The sequence below is a fragment of the Ptychodera flava genome, chromosome 22, assembly GCF_041260155.1.
Source record: "Ptychodera flava strain L36383 chromosome 22, AS_Pfla_20210202, whole genome shotgun sequence".
In the NCBI taxonomy this organism is placed as follows: Eukaryota; Metazoa; Hemichordata; class Enteropneusta; family Ptychoderidae; genus Ptychodera; species Ptychodera flava.
The window spans coordinates 32,593,095-32,607,558 of NC_091949.1; the positions used below are offsets into that span (position 1 = coordinate 32,593,095).

Here is a 14,464-nt window from a genome sequence, read left to right on the forward strand (position 1 = left end):
ACATAACCACCTACTAATCTACCTACCTACCTACATATCTACATACCTACCGACCTACCTACCTTTTACAATTGTCATTTTCTATTTTCGAGGTACCATGGTTCTCAGGGGTCCGTTTTATGGACCACAACGCATGGTTCTTGTCGACATTCATGCAAAGGTCTTCAGATAGGATACTCTTACATCTTAAATAACTACTTTGTCACAAATTAACACCAATCAATACGAACAGTTTTATTTAAACATTGTTTGTTTGTTTTATTTTCCAATTTCACTCTACCATGGTTCTAAAAGGCCCGTTTTACTGACCATTACACTTGGTTTTTGTTCCAATTCATCCAAAACTCACAAAAGTACGATGGTTTTGCATCATAAATCACTATTTTGTTACAACATTACACATATTTATATCAAATCATACATTTAAAAATTATTTAAGAAATTTATTCGCAATGTTAGGGTAAAATGGAGATTGCGCCTCAATTAATGACTTCAAGTTTTGCTCAAACTTTTCTCAAGGAATATTTCAATCATACTCGGTCAAAATCTAAACTAAAAGTTTGGGATCACCGTGCAAATTTTTGTACAAGAGAAATTACAAATTACGCAAGGTTTACTGATATTTTGAATTCAAATTGCAGCTCCAGAGGCAGGGAAACTTTATATGCCCCTCAACGAAAGACTTGAACTTTTACTCTAGCTTTCCTCAAGGAATATTTCAACCATACTCTGTCAAAATTTAAATTAAAAATCGGGGTCACCGTGCAAATGTTTGTACTAGAGAAAACCATGTATAGGGAACCTCCATTGTTTAAACACTACCGTACCCTATATCTGATAACCACGTATAAGGTACCTGCATTGTTTAACACCCCGACACGCTCGTCCTGCAAACAACGTACAGTTTTTCAGTCTTAGGGATGTGTAAATTCAGGAGAGGGGATAACTTCAGAAAGTGCTGTCCCATGAAGGAAGCAGAGTCGAGAACTCGGCCGTGTGATGGCGTTTTCGGGCAAACCGGTCGAAAAAAAAAAGGTCCGCCGTAGCGGTCAAAGCTGCTGAAATCGGCCGAATTTTTCCGTTTTTTTCCCTTCAACTTCAAAGAAATAAACTAGCTTTGAAGGCAAACCTGTAATTCAAGATTGTAGTTGACTTTTCTCAACATACAGCCGCCTATTTGGTCCATTATTGGGTAAAAAGCCTCCGGAGGCAGGTATACTTTAAGGTAGTATGCGCCTCAATGAAAGGCTTCAACTTTTGCTCAAGCTTTCCTCAAGGAATATTTCAATCATACTCTCTCAAAATCTAAACTAAAAATCGTTGGGTCACCGTGCAAATTGTTGCACTAGAGAAATTACGAATTACCGAAGATATACCGATATTTTGAATTCAAACTGCAGTTAAGACAGGTAAACTTTAAGCTATAGTATGCGCCTCAATGAAAAACTCAGTGAAAGGAGCGGTCAAAGCTGATAAAATCGGCCGAGTTTTTCCCTGCCATACAGAGCTAGGCTATCCCATGAACGCATCAACTTTTGCGGATGAAGTTGTGAAAAGCATCGGGGAAAGGCTGGAATTTCGCAAAACCCGCTTAACATGAACAATAAGTCGAAAGACAGCAGTCAAGATGATGATGTCGAGTATACGACCACACATGTGAAAAGCCTTGGCCAGCCATCAGAGCAAGTCACATAATGCAACAGCCATGGAGTGGCTGCGCGAACTATTTAGGCTGTCGGCAATCTCCAACTTTCAGAGTTCCGCCAGATACGTCAAAACTAATGATGACGCGCTGAGCCAAGTCCGGCCCATAAGGAATCTACAGAGGCTTCGTACCATGGCTTGACAAACCTAAAAAGTGTTAAAGTGAAACAAGGGAACAGCGATAACAGTTGACATCACAATAAAAATTGATGAAAATATAAAGCAAAACTTGAAAAAACAGCAAAAATGGCAGAGTCCACTATCATGGAAAAAGAAAATGAAATATCAACCGATGATGGGCGTTCATTTTCACCAAATCTGTCTTAACAGCCCAGTATGGTGTTTCATTGTTGGAGGGCCTTCTCTTAAGAACTAGTGGATCTCTGGATATTCACTTTCACAGAAGCCATAGTACGAAACACAATGAATGCTAATTCAGGGTGAGAGTATTTAGAGCCATGTTTGATGCCTTCACAATAAAAAATAACGCCAATGATACGGTGTTGCTCACATTTGATCGGAATTGGTACATACTAGTATAGGTACCAAAGATCAACAATGAATGTTTGTTTCTATGTGTTCAGTGCAGCAAAATTCTGCGTTGATACAAATGAGGTACTAAACCTATTAGTCCTGATTGATAGTAATTATATTGATGAATATTATGATGATATGTGTGCGTGCACATTCTCAATGCAAGAACTTCTTCAAGTAATCTTTCAGGAAAGAGTTCTTGAAAAAAGGAACTTTCTGTGCATTGAAAACAAAAAATGACAGAGACCGCTGATTCCTTGTGAGAGTGAGCCTGGTTTTATTTGCAAGCACGGCGAGCTTCCACCCCCCTGTGCGATGGTAAAATCTCATTGTCTTTGATGCTGAAGTTGCAACTATGTGCAGGAGCCTGGGGGTGAAATGGGTGCCAGTTAATACATATAGAATGAATTGGTGAATATATCGACATTGCATTACATATCTGATGAGCACTATATCAACGTCAAGTTTCACACTTAGCATTACACAAATAGTTAAAAAAAATGTGGTAACTTCAAAAACTATCTAATCTACAGAGGAAAAATATATTTACAAGGCAGTTATCATCTTGGGACAGAATAGTGAAATTTTCCACTGAAATTGAAATTCTAGTCTACTGGAGCCTACGTCATCACTACTACATCATGATATACAGTTTTCTGACAAACAATCTTGAAATGCACCTGGTAGACAAGTAAACCCTTAAGAAAGTCTATTCATCAATCTGTCACCATTCAAGGCTGCCCAATCTGTAATGTTTCCCTTCTTAGCACACTTGTCCACGCTCAGTCAATAGAGACAACCGGATCAAGAGATTAAAAAAGACAGCCATGTTTTCTCAGCTACACAATTTCCACATATATCTACACCTTGTGAATTTTATTATTAAGATCCTAAAAAAAACTATTTAAATGTTGCCCTTTTTTCATTCAAAGGTTGAGTTCAGGCACAAATGGCTGACAATCATTGAGGCAATATCTAATATCCATTACAAAATATGACTGAAATTAGTGTGATATTGACACAAAGTGATGAAAATCATTGAAAATATGTCATTTACAGCTACAATCAATCTGCAATTGTCTGTTTCCCAAGTACTTTTTCTACAGTACTCTCATCATTCGGATAATGTAAATAAAACAAGTTATCTAAGAAGCCGATTAAAAAAGGAAACAAAATATCAAGATGCAAACAAGAATCATAAAATAGCAAACATCAAAATACCAATAAAGAGAGAAATGAAAACAGATGAGAATGCTTCAATGAAAAGGGCCACATGACAAGAATAGGCCTAATCTTTGCTATGAACACAATTGGGTTTCTTGTGGAGCCCACCTATAGTTTTGAATAGCAAGTGGACCTCCTAGGAGTATGATGATTTGTAAACTTGATCAACACTGGCGCGGTGTTCTCGTTTCACATCCAGGCATCGTATGTATTAGATATGCTTAACTTAATCGATCCTTTCAACAGTAGTGTTGTCCATTCCAAATCCCACAGAGTGGGATCTTATCATTGTAACAGTGATGCGAAAAAAGGTCTTTGGGAAGCAGCAATGTTGGACATTGGATTTGAAGGTGTCTGGACATTAAACATCGAAAACTACAAGAGAGATATCAAAACAGCAATACCATATAAATGTTATCTTTCGTTTCCTGGTAATACTGCCCTCTACAAGCTACGCTCATCTACTTCGTTTGTAAACTGATCACACCTACAGTTGTGATGTGGAGAGAAAACAAGCCAAAACAAACTAATAAAACATGCAAATAAAGATGCCCTGAGCAAGGAAATTTAAAAAGACCAGTTGCAATTTTAGTACTTGACAGTTTGATGCATACATTGTCATGTCTGTAATTTGTCCGATGCAAATAATTTCCATGTAATCTATAAATAACGTCTCCAGTCCTCTTCTTGTCAATATTCAAATGTTAAGAAAAACAAAATTTTATGTTAAATGGAGTCCACATGGCAAAACTCTTCAATGGAGGAATCATTCACATCTTGTCTTTCCAAAGAAAGTTTGTAAAAGCAGCCACCGTATGAACTCTGAGACCTACAATAGAGAGTACATGTGCTGTTGTAGTAACTTGAAACAGCGCCCTCAAGCGTCTATCCACATGTGTGGACTACACAGTCTCCACTAGGCTGTGGTTTTGCCGCATTGTTCTCAACGGTGATGTTGAACCTATGTACAAGTAAATATAGATGAAAAGAACTGACATCTGTAAACGAAACAATTTTTTGGTTTTTTTCGTTAAACTCTTACAAACTTTTTAGCTAAACATTCATAATTGTGATGCATGGAATCTGACCTTTGTGAAAACAGGTAAAGGTACTGTAATGATTCTATAAAATACAGTCAGTCAGAACTGTATTCAGTAAAAATATGATGAAATGACTTTAAGTTGCTACACATGTTTTAAAATGAGTAAATATACCACTGAATCATAAAATTTGCATGCATGGAAAGACTATCAAATACAAATGTTGGAAACGAATAAATCAACAACTATTTACAGTCATTGCGCCATCTTTTTTCAAATTCACCTTTTCAGAGTCATCAGTTTTGGTATCAGCATCACTGACGTCAAAGTTCACGGCACATAGGACCACTTGAAATAAATTTATGCATAGCCTTGACTTATTTCATAGAGTAGAATGTTCAAGGTTACTGAAACAGCAATGTCTCACGTCATCAGGCACTTGCTTATTGCGATCAATGCACCTTTAATATCAATTACATGTGGATCGAAAGCTGAATAAATTGCCTTTCTTGCTTACATTTGGTGAGTAAGCTTTGAATCAACATTTAAACTTACATTACAGCCATCCTAATGTGCTATATTTGAAAGCTTTAACAGAAATTCTGCTGATACAAACTGCTATACCTTATGATGAAACTGACATATACATCTTTGACTTTACTTTTACCACACTATTTGTGTCGAATAGAAATACAAAGTTCATAAAACACTGAAACAAGTCTTAAGTTTTATATTTACACAAATGAAGCCTTGCTATACCTTCTGCCAATCAAATTGAAACTGCTAAAATTGTCGGGAAAAAAGACGAAAATACAATTAGGCTGAAGCTGATTCAAGGGTGATGAACATTCATGACAAGGGGAGGGGCCCTCACAACACCCTGAGGGCTTCATGTTGACGGGTCTGTGGAAGTTCTTTGTGTTGATGGTCCTTTGGCAGTTGCGTGATTTCACGTTCTGTTGACTCAGGAGTGCTACCCCCTGACTTGGAAGGATGGGTACTGACAGCTGGTGCACCATTGTTACCGTGTTTCAGTTTGGGTATCATGCTAGGTCTCTCCCGGTCCAGAGGAGAGCCGTTTTTTGTTTTCTGAACGTGTGACTTGACATTTTGTGGCTCAAAGTCCTTGAGTTCAATCCCTTCGGGTATGCAGTAGCTGAGACGTTTTTCCCTAAGCTGTTCGTATGTCATGTGTTCTACGGGAGAGTTACTATGCCGACTCAGAGCAATGGACCCACGTGGTGAATTGAAACCACTGTCGCAGGCTGAACTTGAAAAACTTTCACTTGGTTGGTGGGATGAGTCTCTCGGTGACAGCGTACTTTCTTTTCTGATGACTGTTGATGCTGTTGAGTCTGTGCTAAGAGTTGGCGCTTCATCGTGTTCAATGTAATCTTTAGGAACATCCTTTATGGCTTTGGATGAGTCCAGAGACTGCTGTGAAGATCTCTCGCGGTCCAACTGCGATTCCTGGCTCTCTCTGATTGGTGACAAGCGGAGAGGATGTTCTTCGTATTCTTGACCGGATGGAGGAACGGGAGGCTCAGAAGAATCAACAGAGATATTATGAGGTTCCTGGAAGTCTTCTGGAAGTGGCATATCCAGAAGATCATGATTAACGACAAGGGGTGGAGTAATACAGTCTCTATCGTCTTCGTAGTTTTCTCTTTCTAAAGCATTTAACATGTCCCGATTATCTTGATTTGATGCCAGCATGAATGTATCAGACATAGGCCTGTGGCGGTAGACAGAATCGTCCTGGTCACTGGTGAAAGTATCAGTACTGTCATCCACACGAGATTCAATGTCACGGATGATTTTCGCAGCATCACGTTTGATTGCTCGGTAGCGACGTGGAACATGTCGTTCCCTACTCTCTTCGGTGAAGTCAGATGAATCGATGGTGTCGTGATCTGCTGCAGCTTTTCTCGGTGAATGCAGGCCACTTTTACCGCTCCTTGACCGATGCGACATCATACGGTTATTATCACTGGTGGTCATCTCTGATGAATCAACGCCATCCAGATAAATTTCATTTTCAGCGTGCTTGCCACCTTTGCCATCTCCATTTGCTGTAGGTAGTTTACTAACATACTCAGCAGTGCGTTGGTGTTGTATTGTACGAAGGCGTATATCCCGAGGGTCTGATTTTGGTCTCTCTTTACCAGAAGATCGTTTCGGTCTTGTGCTCGCGACACCATTAGTCGCCGCGTCCTTCTCACCATTTTTCTTCAGTACCTCTCCTTCCTTTTCACGCAGGTACTTCCAAGGATTCTCTTTGTGTTTTTTGGAATACTGCTTTCGCAATTGTTCAGATACAGCTTTTGTGCGACACTTCTCATCGTACATTTTAGTCGGCAGAATGAACTCGGCTTCACTCTCAGGAAGCGGATCTACATCATCCTTCTTCCTGTAAACTTTATGTTTTTTTTCCTTAGAGGTTGAGGGCCCAGGTATGTGTTCAACTGTGTTACTGATTATTACCCTGTCTTTTTTAGGGCTGCCCTTGACATTGGCCTCACTGCGATTCAGGCCAGATTTATCACCTTTAGCAGTGGCTGCTTTTTGTTTCATTTCTTGCAGAAGTTGAGCCATATTTTCTGGTGGGAATTGAGCAGAATAATTGTGCAGCTCTACAATTTTCCTCTCCTTGTTCTCTTTTCCGTCGTTCTTTTCCTTTTCTTTTTCCCTGTCTTTGTCTTTCTCTTTATCCCTGTCCCTCTTCTCCTCTACTTTCTTCCCCTTTTTGCCAAAACTCTTACGGAATAGTTTTCCAAATCCAAAAGCATTGCCGCAGTTGTCTGCCACTCGGGAAGCTTCAGAGTCAGACCCAACATTTGATATTTGGACGCCTGTAGTGGTTGTACGAGCATTGGGTGTACGCATTGATCCAGATCGTTGGAAATTTGCCTTGGACTGCCCCTTCTTTTCTCGAAGGGAGTTGCTTCTCTGTAGGGAAACTGACCTACTGCGGACCGGAATGCTGGATCCGTTTTGTGCTTCTCGTACCGAAAGAGATGGCGGCAGTGATTTTGACCTCGGTGAAGGTCCATCCTTTGAGTTACGTGTCTGGGTTCCTTTATTTGATGGCCCATCACCATGAACACTGTGCCGCACAGTTTTGTGGTTCTTATTAGCTCGATTACCAGTGCCAACAGATGGACTTGCCTGCGGACTGGTGTTCACCGAGTCTGCCATTGTTGTGCACTCCTCGCTGCGTTCTCGCAAGTACAAGAAATCTTCTGGTGTGACAATGAAGTAGCCATCTCCTGTGTGACAAATCTTCTGTTCCTTTATCAGGTGGGCAAAAGACTTTCTCATTATTTCCTCACTGGGTAATTTCACATCCCCGTAACAATCTGTTAGTTTGCTGCGTATTTTCTCCACTGTGGCAATAACCTTCCTCTTGTTCAACTCAGCTATGATGAGGCAGAGAACTTCAGTCAGAGGAACAAACTGGGACTGTGGTACGGGTGTGAACTCTATTGGTTCCACGTCACCTACAAGTAAAAATAGTAACAGAATTTGTGAGATTTTGAATTTTCCATCCTACACAGTCTGAATCTTGAAAGCAGAATTATTACCAAATTACATATAAGTTGGGTAATCATCAAAATTCTATATAAGCTATCTATTTATCTATTGTGATGCATAACATGAAAATCATTGAGGTATTGCTGCTAGCATTGTCTGGTTTGCAAATTTGTTTTGGGATAGATGAATTTGTTTTAAACTCCTGATTAAACTGAAAAAGAGAGCATTCTGTGAATAATTTTAATGTTGATATCACTGGGCTCCTCCTTTAACACATAACTCCTGTCTGTGTGTCTGTGTTACATAGACAAAAGAGAGTGTCTCTAGTCACTGTTGACAATCTGAATGCATGGCTGCATGTTGCTGGCAATTTGAGATTCTAGACTGTAGAGGGCGCTGTGATGACTCAGACGCTATTAGGGAAAGTAGCTTATGAGCACAGCTTGCTATCAGACAGAGCAATTGGCCAATCAATAAATTGCCTGTAAAGTTCTTATCAGTGATGGAAGTCGTACGCCGCTGGGAGCAATACGGCTGGAATATATCTGTATTAAGTCATGGTTGGAGAGAAGTACATTTGGTATCTTGTTCGTGTGTGGCATGCTAGAATCTTAGTACGTTACTATGCCTTTCACATTGTAACGATTGCTGTTTGAAAATGGCTTTTTATCAATCTAACAACAAACATTTGCAATAATCTAATATAGAGTGAAGTAAAATTTGCAGAAAAATGCAGTGACCAGCCACAATCTCAGTCTATACAAACCAAAATCATTTTTTTCCAAAACACAATGGTTTCACTTTATCATGTACAGTCAGCCTGTCAGTCATCCATTAGTTTCTTAATTTGCCTTAATTACTTTATTGATCCACATATTTGCTTGTTTAATTAACCATGAATTCGATCAGAACATGTCTTTAATAAGCCTAATGAAACATATTACAAATATGTAAACCAGTCTTCTTTGTCCGATATAATCAAAGCGGTAATTTATTTGCACATGGAGGGTATGCATGAATACGAGTCATTATGGAAATATCACTGTAACTCTATGCTAGTTATTGCAATGTATCAATACAATGGCCACCATCTCTTTTTTAAATATGATATAAACTTTGTAGACTGGCACATTGGGTGACCTGATTGCTTACTTATAATGCATGCCGGTAGGAAAGTGCAGTGAATGTCAACCCAAGTGAGCCATTAATGCAAAAAATGCTATAGAACACAGGATAGTATTTGTTCGGAACACAATGGAGTAATGCTACCACAGCAGACATGTTGAATAGAACTGGTTATCCGAAGCAAAACAGGATTAAAGAGCTGTGATGGACAGGGCAAAAGCTGAGTTCCTTCCTTGTAAGTTGATTGGTTTCCACATGGTAGAAGCCAGCCGGACTTATTTTCACTGCGGCAGACTGAACGGCGGCATGGGTCAGTGTTTCTGATTTGGTTCCATTTTTGCAGAAGTGTAAGGTAGTGCATTCACGTTTATTTTGTTCAATTACGCATTTCCTGGAGATGCCATGCCATGAGTTCTAACAAGTCTACATTTTTTTTCAGTGATGCAAATCGTCAGGCAGACGGCATTTCATCACACGAGCACTGTTACTGGTGCGGCACAGGCAATGCCATTCAAATTGAAATAGAGGAAAATAAATACAATTACATCAGGCCAAATTGAAGTCAAAATCACTGAAGATGATTTTCTTTTTCTCTTGGTTAATGGAAACCTTCAGAAAAGCCAGTTGGAATCTTGTTTCTTTGCTGTTTCTAGACTAGGCCATTAACTATAGCAGGTGCACCTCACCTATCGCACATAAGTGTTTTTAATGGGAGTGAGTTTATTTAACATAGACTGCATCAGTGATAGATTTCATGGGTAAACACTCCTCAATTTCCTGCTCGGCAGGTACATATATTGGCTCAACGAATGAAGCAAACAGCCTCAGCATATCAATGCCTCGTAATTAAATAATAACACGCGTCTTGAATAAGAATATCAAAATCAAAAAATAACTATTCAAACAGTTCCACACTCCAAATATCCACATCACTGAAGTTATCTACAGATAAAGATTTGTAACACCAGTTTAAAATTCAGTTGAACCTTTAACCTTTGCATCTTCTGTCAAATTTTCATTTTTTCAAATGAAATAAATAAGACATTTTTATCCTCTGCATGTCTACTTTTCAGCATGATTTGGCATTTGAATAAAATAGGATGATTCAGTCGAACCAAACTTTTCACCATCCATATTTCTTTTTTAGGTAGAAAAATATTTAGAACAGCTACAGTATTTCAATTTTCATATGATTCTACCACCGGAATTTACTGCTGATTTGAAGAATGAACTTGAAAATTGAATAATCACTAATTTTTATAACAAGCTTGTTATTTTGGCAGTTCGTCAAATTGATGAAGCATGGTGAAATATCAAACTGTCTTACAAGCAAGTCAAAACACAGTTAAAATAATTCAAAATGCTAAATTGTCACCATGTGAAGAGCAAGTGAGATCACTGACCGCCGCCTTCGATGAAATTTACAAAATCGTTTCAATCGCTTCTTTCTATTAGATGTCATATACAGATTTAGCTCCTGCTGATTTAAATAGCTGTTTAAATAGTTTGGCTGTTTTCAAAGAGTATCTGCTGTCTGTTGCAACGGCGGTCCTCATTCACTGGAAAAGCCAGTATGTGTTTACAGAGAAAGGCAATTGCCAAACGATGTGTCACCGCTGATTGGTTCCCACAGGGAAAAAACTATTTCTTTTAATTCATCATTCTGAGTGAGGATTTTTTTCGGGAAGTGAATCCGGCACATATCATCGCACGATGGGATGACTGGCACTGTCGGACGTAGCTGAGTGGAAAGGATGCATCCCTTGGGATGAGTTTGCCATCAGCACGTACAGGGCTACGATAGATAACGATGGAATAACAACGGGGGATAAAGGCTTGATGAATACATAAACACAGATATTGTTAAATTACGTTTGGACAGCCCCAACTAGCAAACCAAGAGAATTGACAAACATCCAAGACATCTTTACATTGATCAGAAAGTCTGATAACCAAATCCTACCCTATTCCTTAAATCAGACATACACATGTGACCAGTGTTTCCATTGTAAGGCACGGAAAATTGAAACCTTGATTTTGTGTGTCATCAGGTACATGTATACATACATTCCCACAAGCTAGGGATCTCATACCGTATTCTTCAACGCATGTACTTTTCATATTCTGCTTTGCCTGCGGTCATGTGTGGAGATTTTTTACTGGAAATTGACACAACTGCTAATGTTTATTTATATCCAGTACAAGGTTATGTGATGCCCCGTTCCTCGGGCTACAGCTTCCACACAATTGGTATCTCGGCTTGCTGTGAGTTTTTTCCCACTGATTGAGCCAAACGCTGGCATTAATTGGGGATACACTGACAGACAGTTTGATAGATGTGCACCTAATCTGAGGACCTTTTTTGGCAGTTTCAGTCAATTTAAAATCACTGATGTTAAATACTCACTTTGCTGAGAAATTTACACCAATCCAATATCGCTTCCATGCAATTCACCTCAGCGACATCGATTACTTCAATTTCACCTTACTTATTGAGTCCTTGTGTCTATTTCAGTTTTTTCCTATTGCCCAACATGAAATAAACCTTATCAAATCCAACACTTACTATAAGTTTATGAATTGTGTTAAAAAATTTCAAACTGATGCGTATAAAAATGTCTTCCTTAGTTGTGATATCCTGTATATGCCCGTCTCAACCAGATTGTGTAAACAGCAACAACAAACCAGTGAATTACTATACACTGTTACCTTTAACATGCATAGATATCAACTCATGTCGACAACAAAATTTTCCCTGATTACACGTATATGAAGAAATGTCAATTCACAAAATCTAAGATTTACAAAACACAGAGAAAAATGATTGACTTCAAAAAGCAAATAAAATGTGATATTTTAGCTGACATTACAGTGATTTCGACATATCAGAATGCTATGTACTTGTATTTGTATGCCACTATGTTCGTGCCTGTTCTGATTCCGATGTTGAAACCACTACGGAATTTCCGATCCGGGGCTTTGCCTAAGCCATACTGTAATCCTCTCCACTGAAGTTGATCATCTCCGTGCCTTGACGTGTTAGCCAGCGTACATTTCACCAGTCAAGCATTCAGTGTGATCTGACACTCTCACCAGAGCTACATCATCACATGATTTTGATGTCGCACTTTCTGTTGTCAAATATATCCCATTAGACACATGACATTTATTTTCTTGTCCTTTCTGCATGACAAAATAGTGACAGATGTCCTAACATGAGTATAGTACAAATCATGGTCAAACTAGGTTTGCTACCAAACCACTGCCAACAGCCTTTCCCACTGATAAACTTCAATTGTTCACTGAAGAAACTGGCTTATGATACACGGAATAACCAAATTGAAAAGTAAGTTAGATGTTCAGTAATACTTAGGCTTCACTGCAAGGCTATGGCTAAAAATTTTTCATAGCATATGACAAATTCCATAAACATGGGATTTAATGAAAATCATACTAGTACTGGTGATAATTAATTGACTGAAAAAATGTTTGCTCTCAATCAAGTTTAGTGAAAATGGATCGAGATCTAGGCAAGTTGCATGGAAAATATGGAAAATATCAGTGTTCTCTCCAAATGTTCAAAGTGGCACAGAGATTGCATGCAGACCATATCGATGAAATCCAGAAACAATCATAGGTTTGATCTAATTCTGCCATGTCTTCATTAATTATACTTCTGCAATTCTCACACACCCTTTGGCAGTTGGATTGTTAGACTGAACTTCAAATTCTGAACCTTGAGGGCTTAAACCTGTTTGAAATTCTAATGCTAACAAATGTCCTCTTTGCCGTACTATGTTGAGCAGCTACCATGAAATATGTCGGAGTGCTGTAGCTTTAAAAAGTTATGATCAAAAGATGTTTTCCGAGTCTGGCGGAGGTTTCAGAGCAGGATAACGTTTAAAAAGGTTAACACGCGATAAAAATATCCAATTCTACATTTCTGCCTTCCTACTAAACAATTGCAGAATTGCTCCGAGATACGGGAATGCTACAATATGAATGAAGACCACGACTATCTCCATGGCACCAACCTCTTTGATATCTATTTATGGCTTCAAAATAACAAAGGTTTCATTCCATTAACAGATAAACCTCAACTTTTAGAAAATATCCAAATTTAATGAAGACCTGGCTGGTTTGGCGAGTGTAATAAGATCTTTGACATTTCACAAGGTGGCTTGATATGAAAATCTCAGGATACCTAGGGGGATAGCTGTAGATTAGAATTTCAATTTCTACAATCTGATCCATTGAAATTTCTCCAAAGTATCTGTTATGTCTCAATATTGCAGTCTGTCATTAAAAATCATGAAAAACTGGCACGTTCTGAACGACAGGAAAATGAAATTTTGAGATCTACAATACATCACTCATTTGGCAATTAGTGCATCCGTCAGATGTAACTTAACCACCATAAATTTGGGAGAAAAAATTTCTATTTCTCATTTTGAAGTCAGAGGTCAAGATTTATTTGATGAGTGAAAACATTTAATTCTCATTAGGGATAAAATTAAAAGAATGTCGCATATGAACGATCTCTTGGACTTGTAAAATGGATTTTCATTAATCATTCCAATGGAAACAAGAAACTCTTGATGAAACGATAAAAGGATTTGTATTGTGTGGTATTTCAAAATAATATTTGCATTAGAGTTTTAACCTTATTACCGTAGGAGATCTGTAAGCAGGGAAAGGAAAGTGTAGGAAGGCAGGTCCACAGACAGAGGAATACGGGACAAAGAAAGATGCAGGGACAGAAAGGACCTGAGAAAGGGTAGGCAGGACAGATAGGGTGAGAGAGGGAAAGAAAGAGACAGACACAGTGAGGAACAGACAAGGCAGACAGGGTGAGAGATGGAAAGACGGACAGACAGTGAGAGAGGAACAGACAGCTGGGGCAGAGAAAGGGAAAGACGGGCAGACACAGAGTGGGACAGATGGGGCAAACAGTGAGAGACAAGCAGACAGCTGGGGCAGATAGGGTGAGAGGGAAAGACAGGGACAAACAGTGAGAGAGGAAAAGATAGGGGCAAACGGTGAGAGAGGAAAAGATAGGGGCAAACGGTGAGAGAGGAAAAGATAGGGGCAAACAGTGAGAGAGGAGCAGACAGCTCAGGCAGAGAGGGGAGAGAGGGAAAGACAGGGGCAAACAGTGAGAGAGGAAAAGATAGGGGCAAACGGTGAGAGAGGAAAAGATAGGGGCAAACAGTGAGAGAGGAAAAGATAGGGGCAAACGGTGAGAGAGGAAAAGATAGGGGCAAACAGTGAGAGAGGAGCAGACAGCTCAGGCAGAGAGGGTG

General features: G+C 39.1%; 1 protein-coding gene across 1 annotated transcript in view; it reads right to left on the reverse strand.

The window, feature by feature from the left end:
• Window positions 1-2,491: 2,491 nt before the first annotated feature.
• The window catches only part of LOC139123207 (uncharacterized), a 67,300-nt gene continuing 55,327 nt past the window's right edge, over window positions 2,492-14,464 (reverse strand). Inside the window, exon 2 of the mRNA XM_070689314.1 lies at window positions 2,492-8,002. Within this exon, the coding sequence (XP_070545415.1) occupies window positions 5,373-8,002 (2,630 nt within the window). The 3' untranslated portion in view covers window positions 2,492-5,372. The remainder of the gene's footprint in view (window positions 8,003-14,464) is intronic.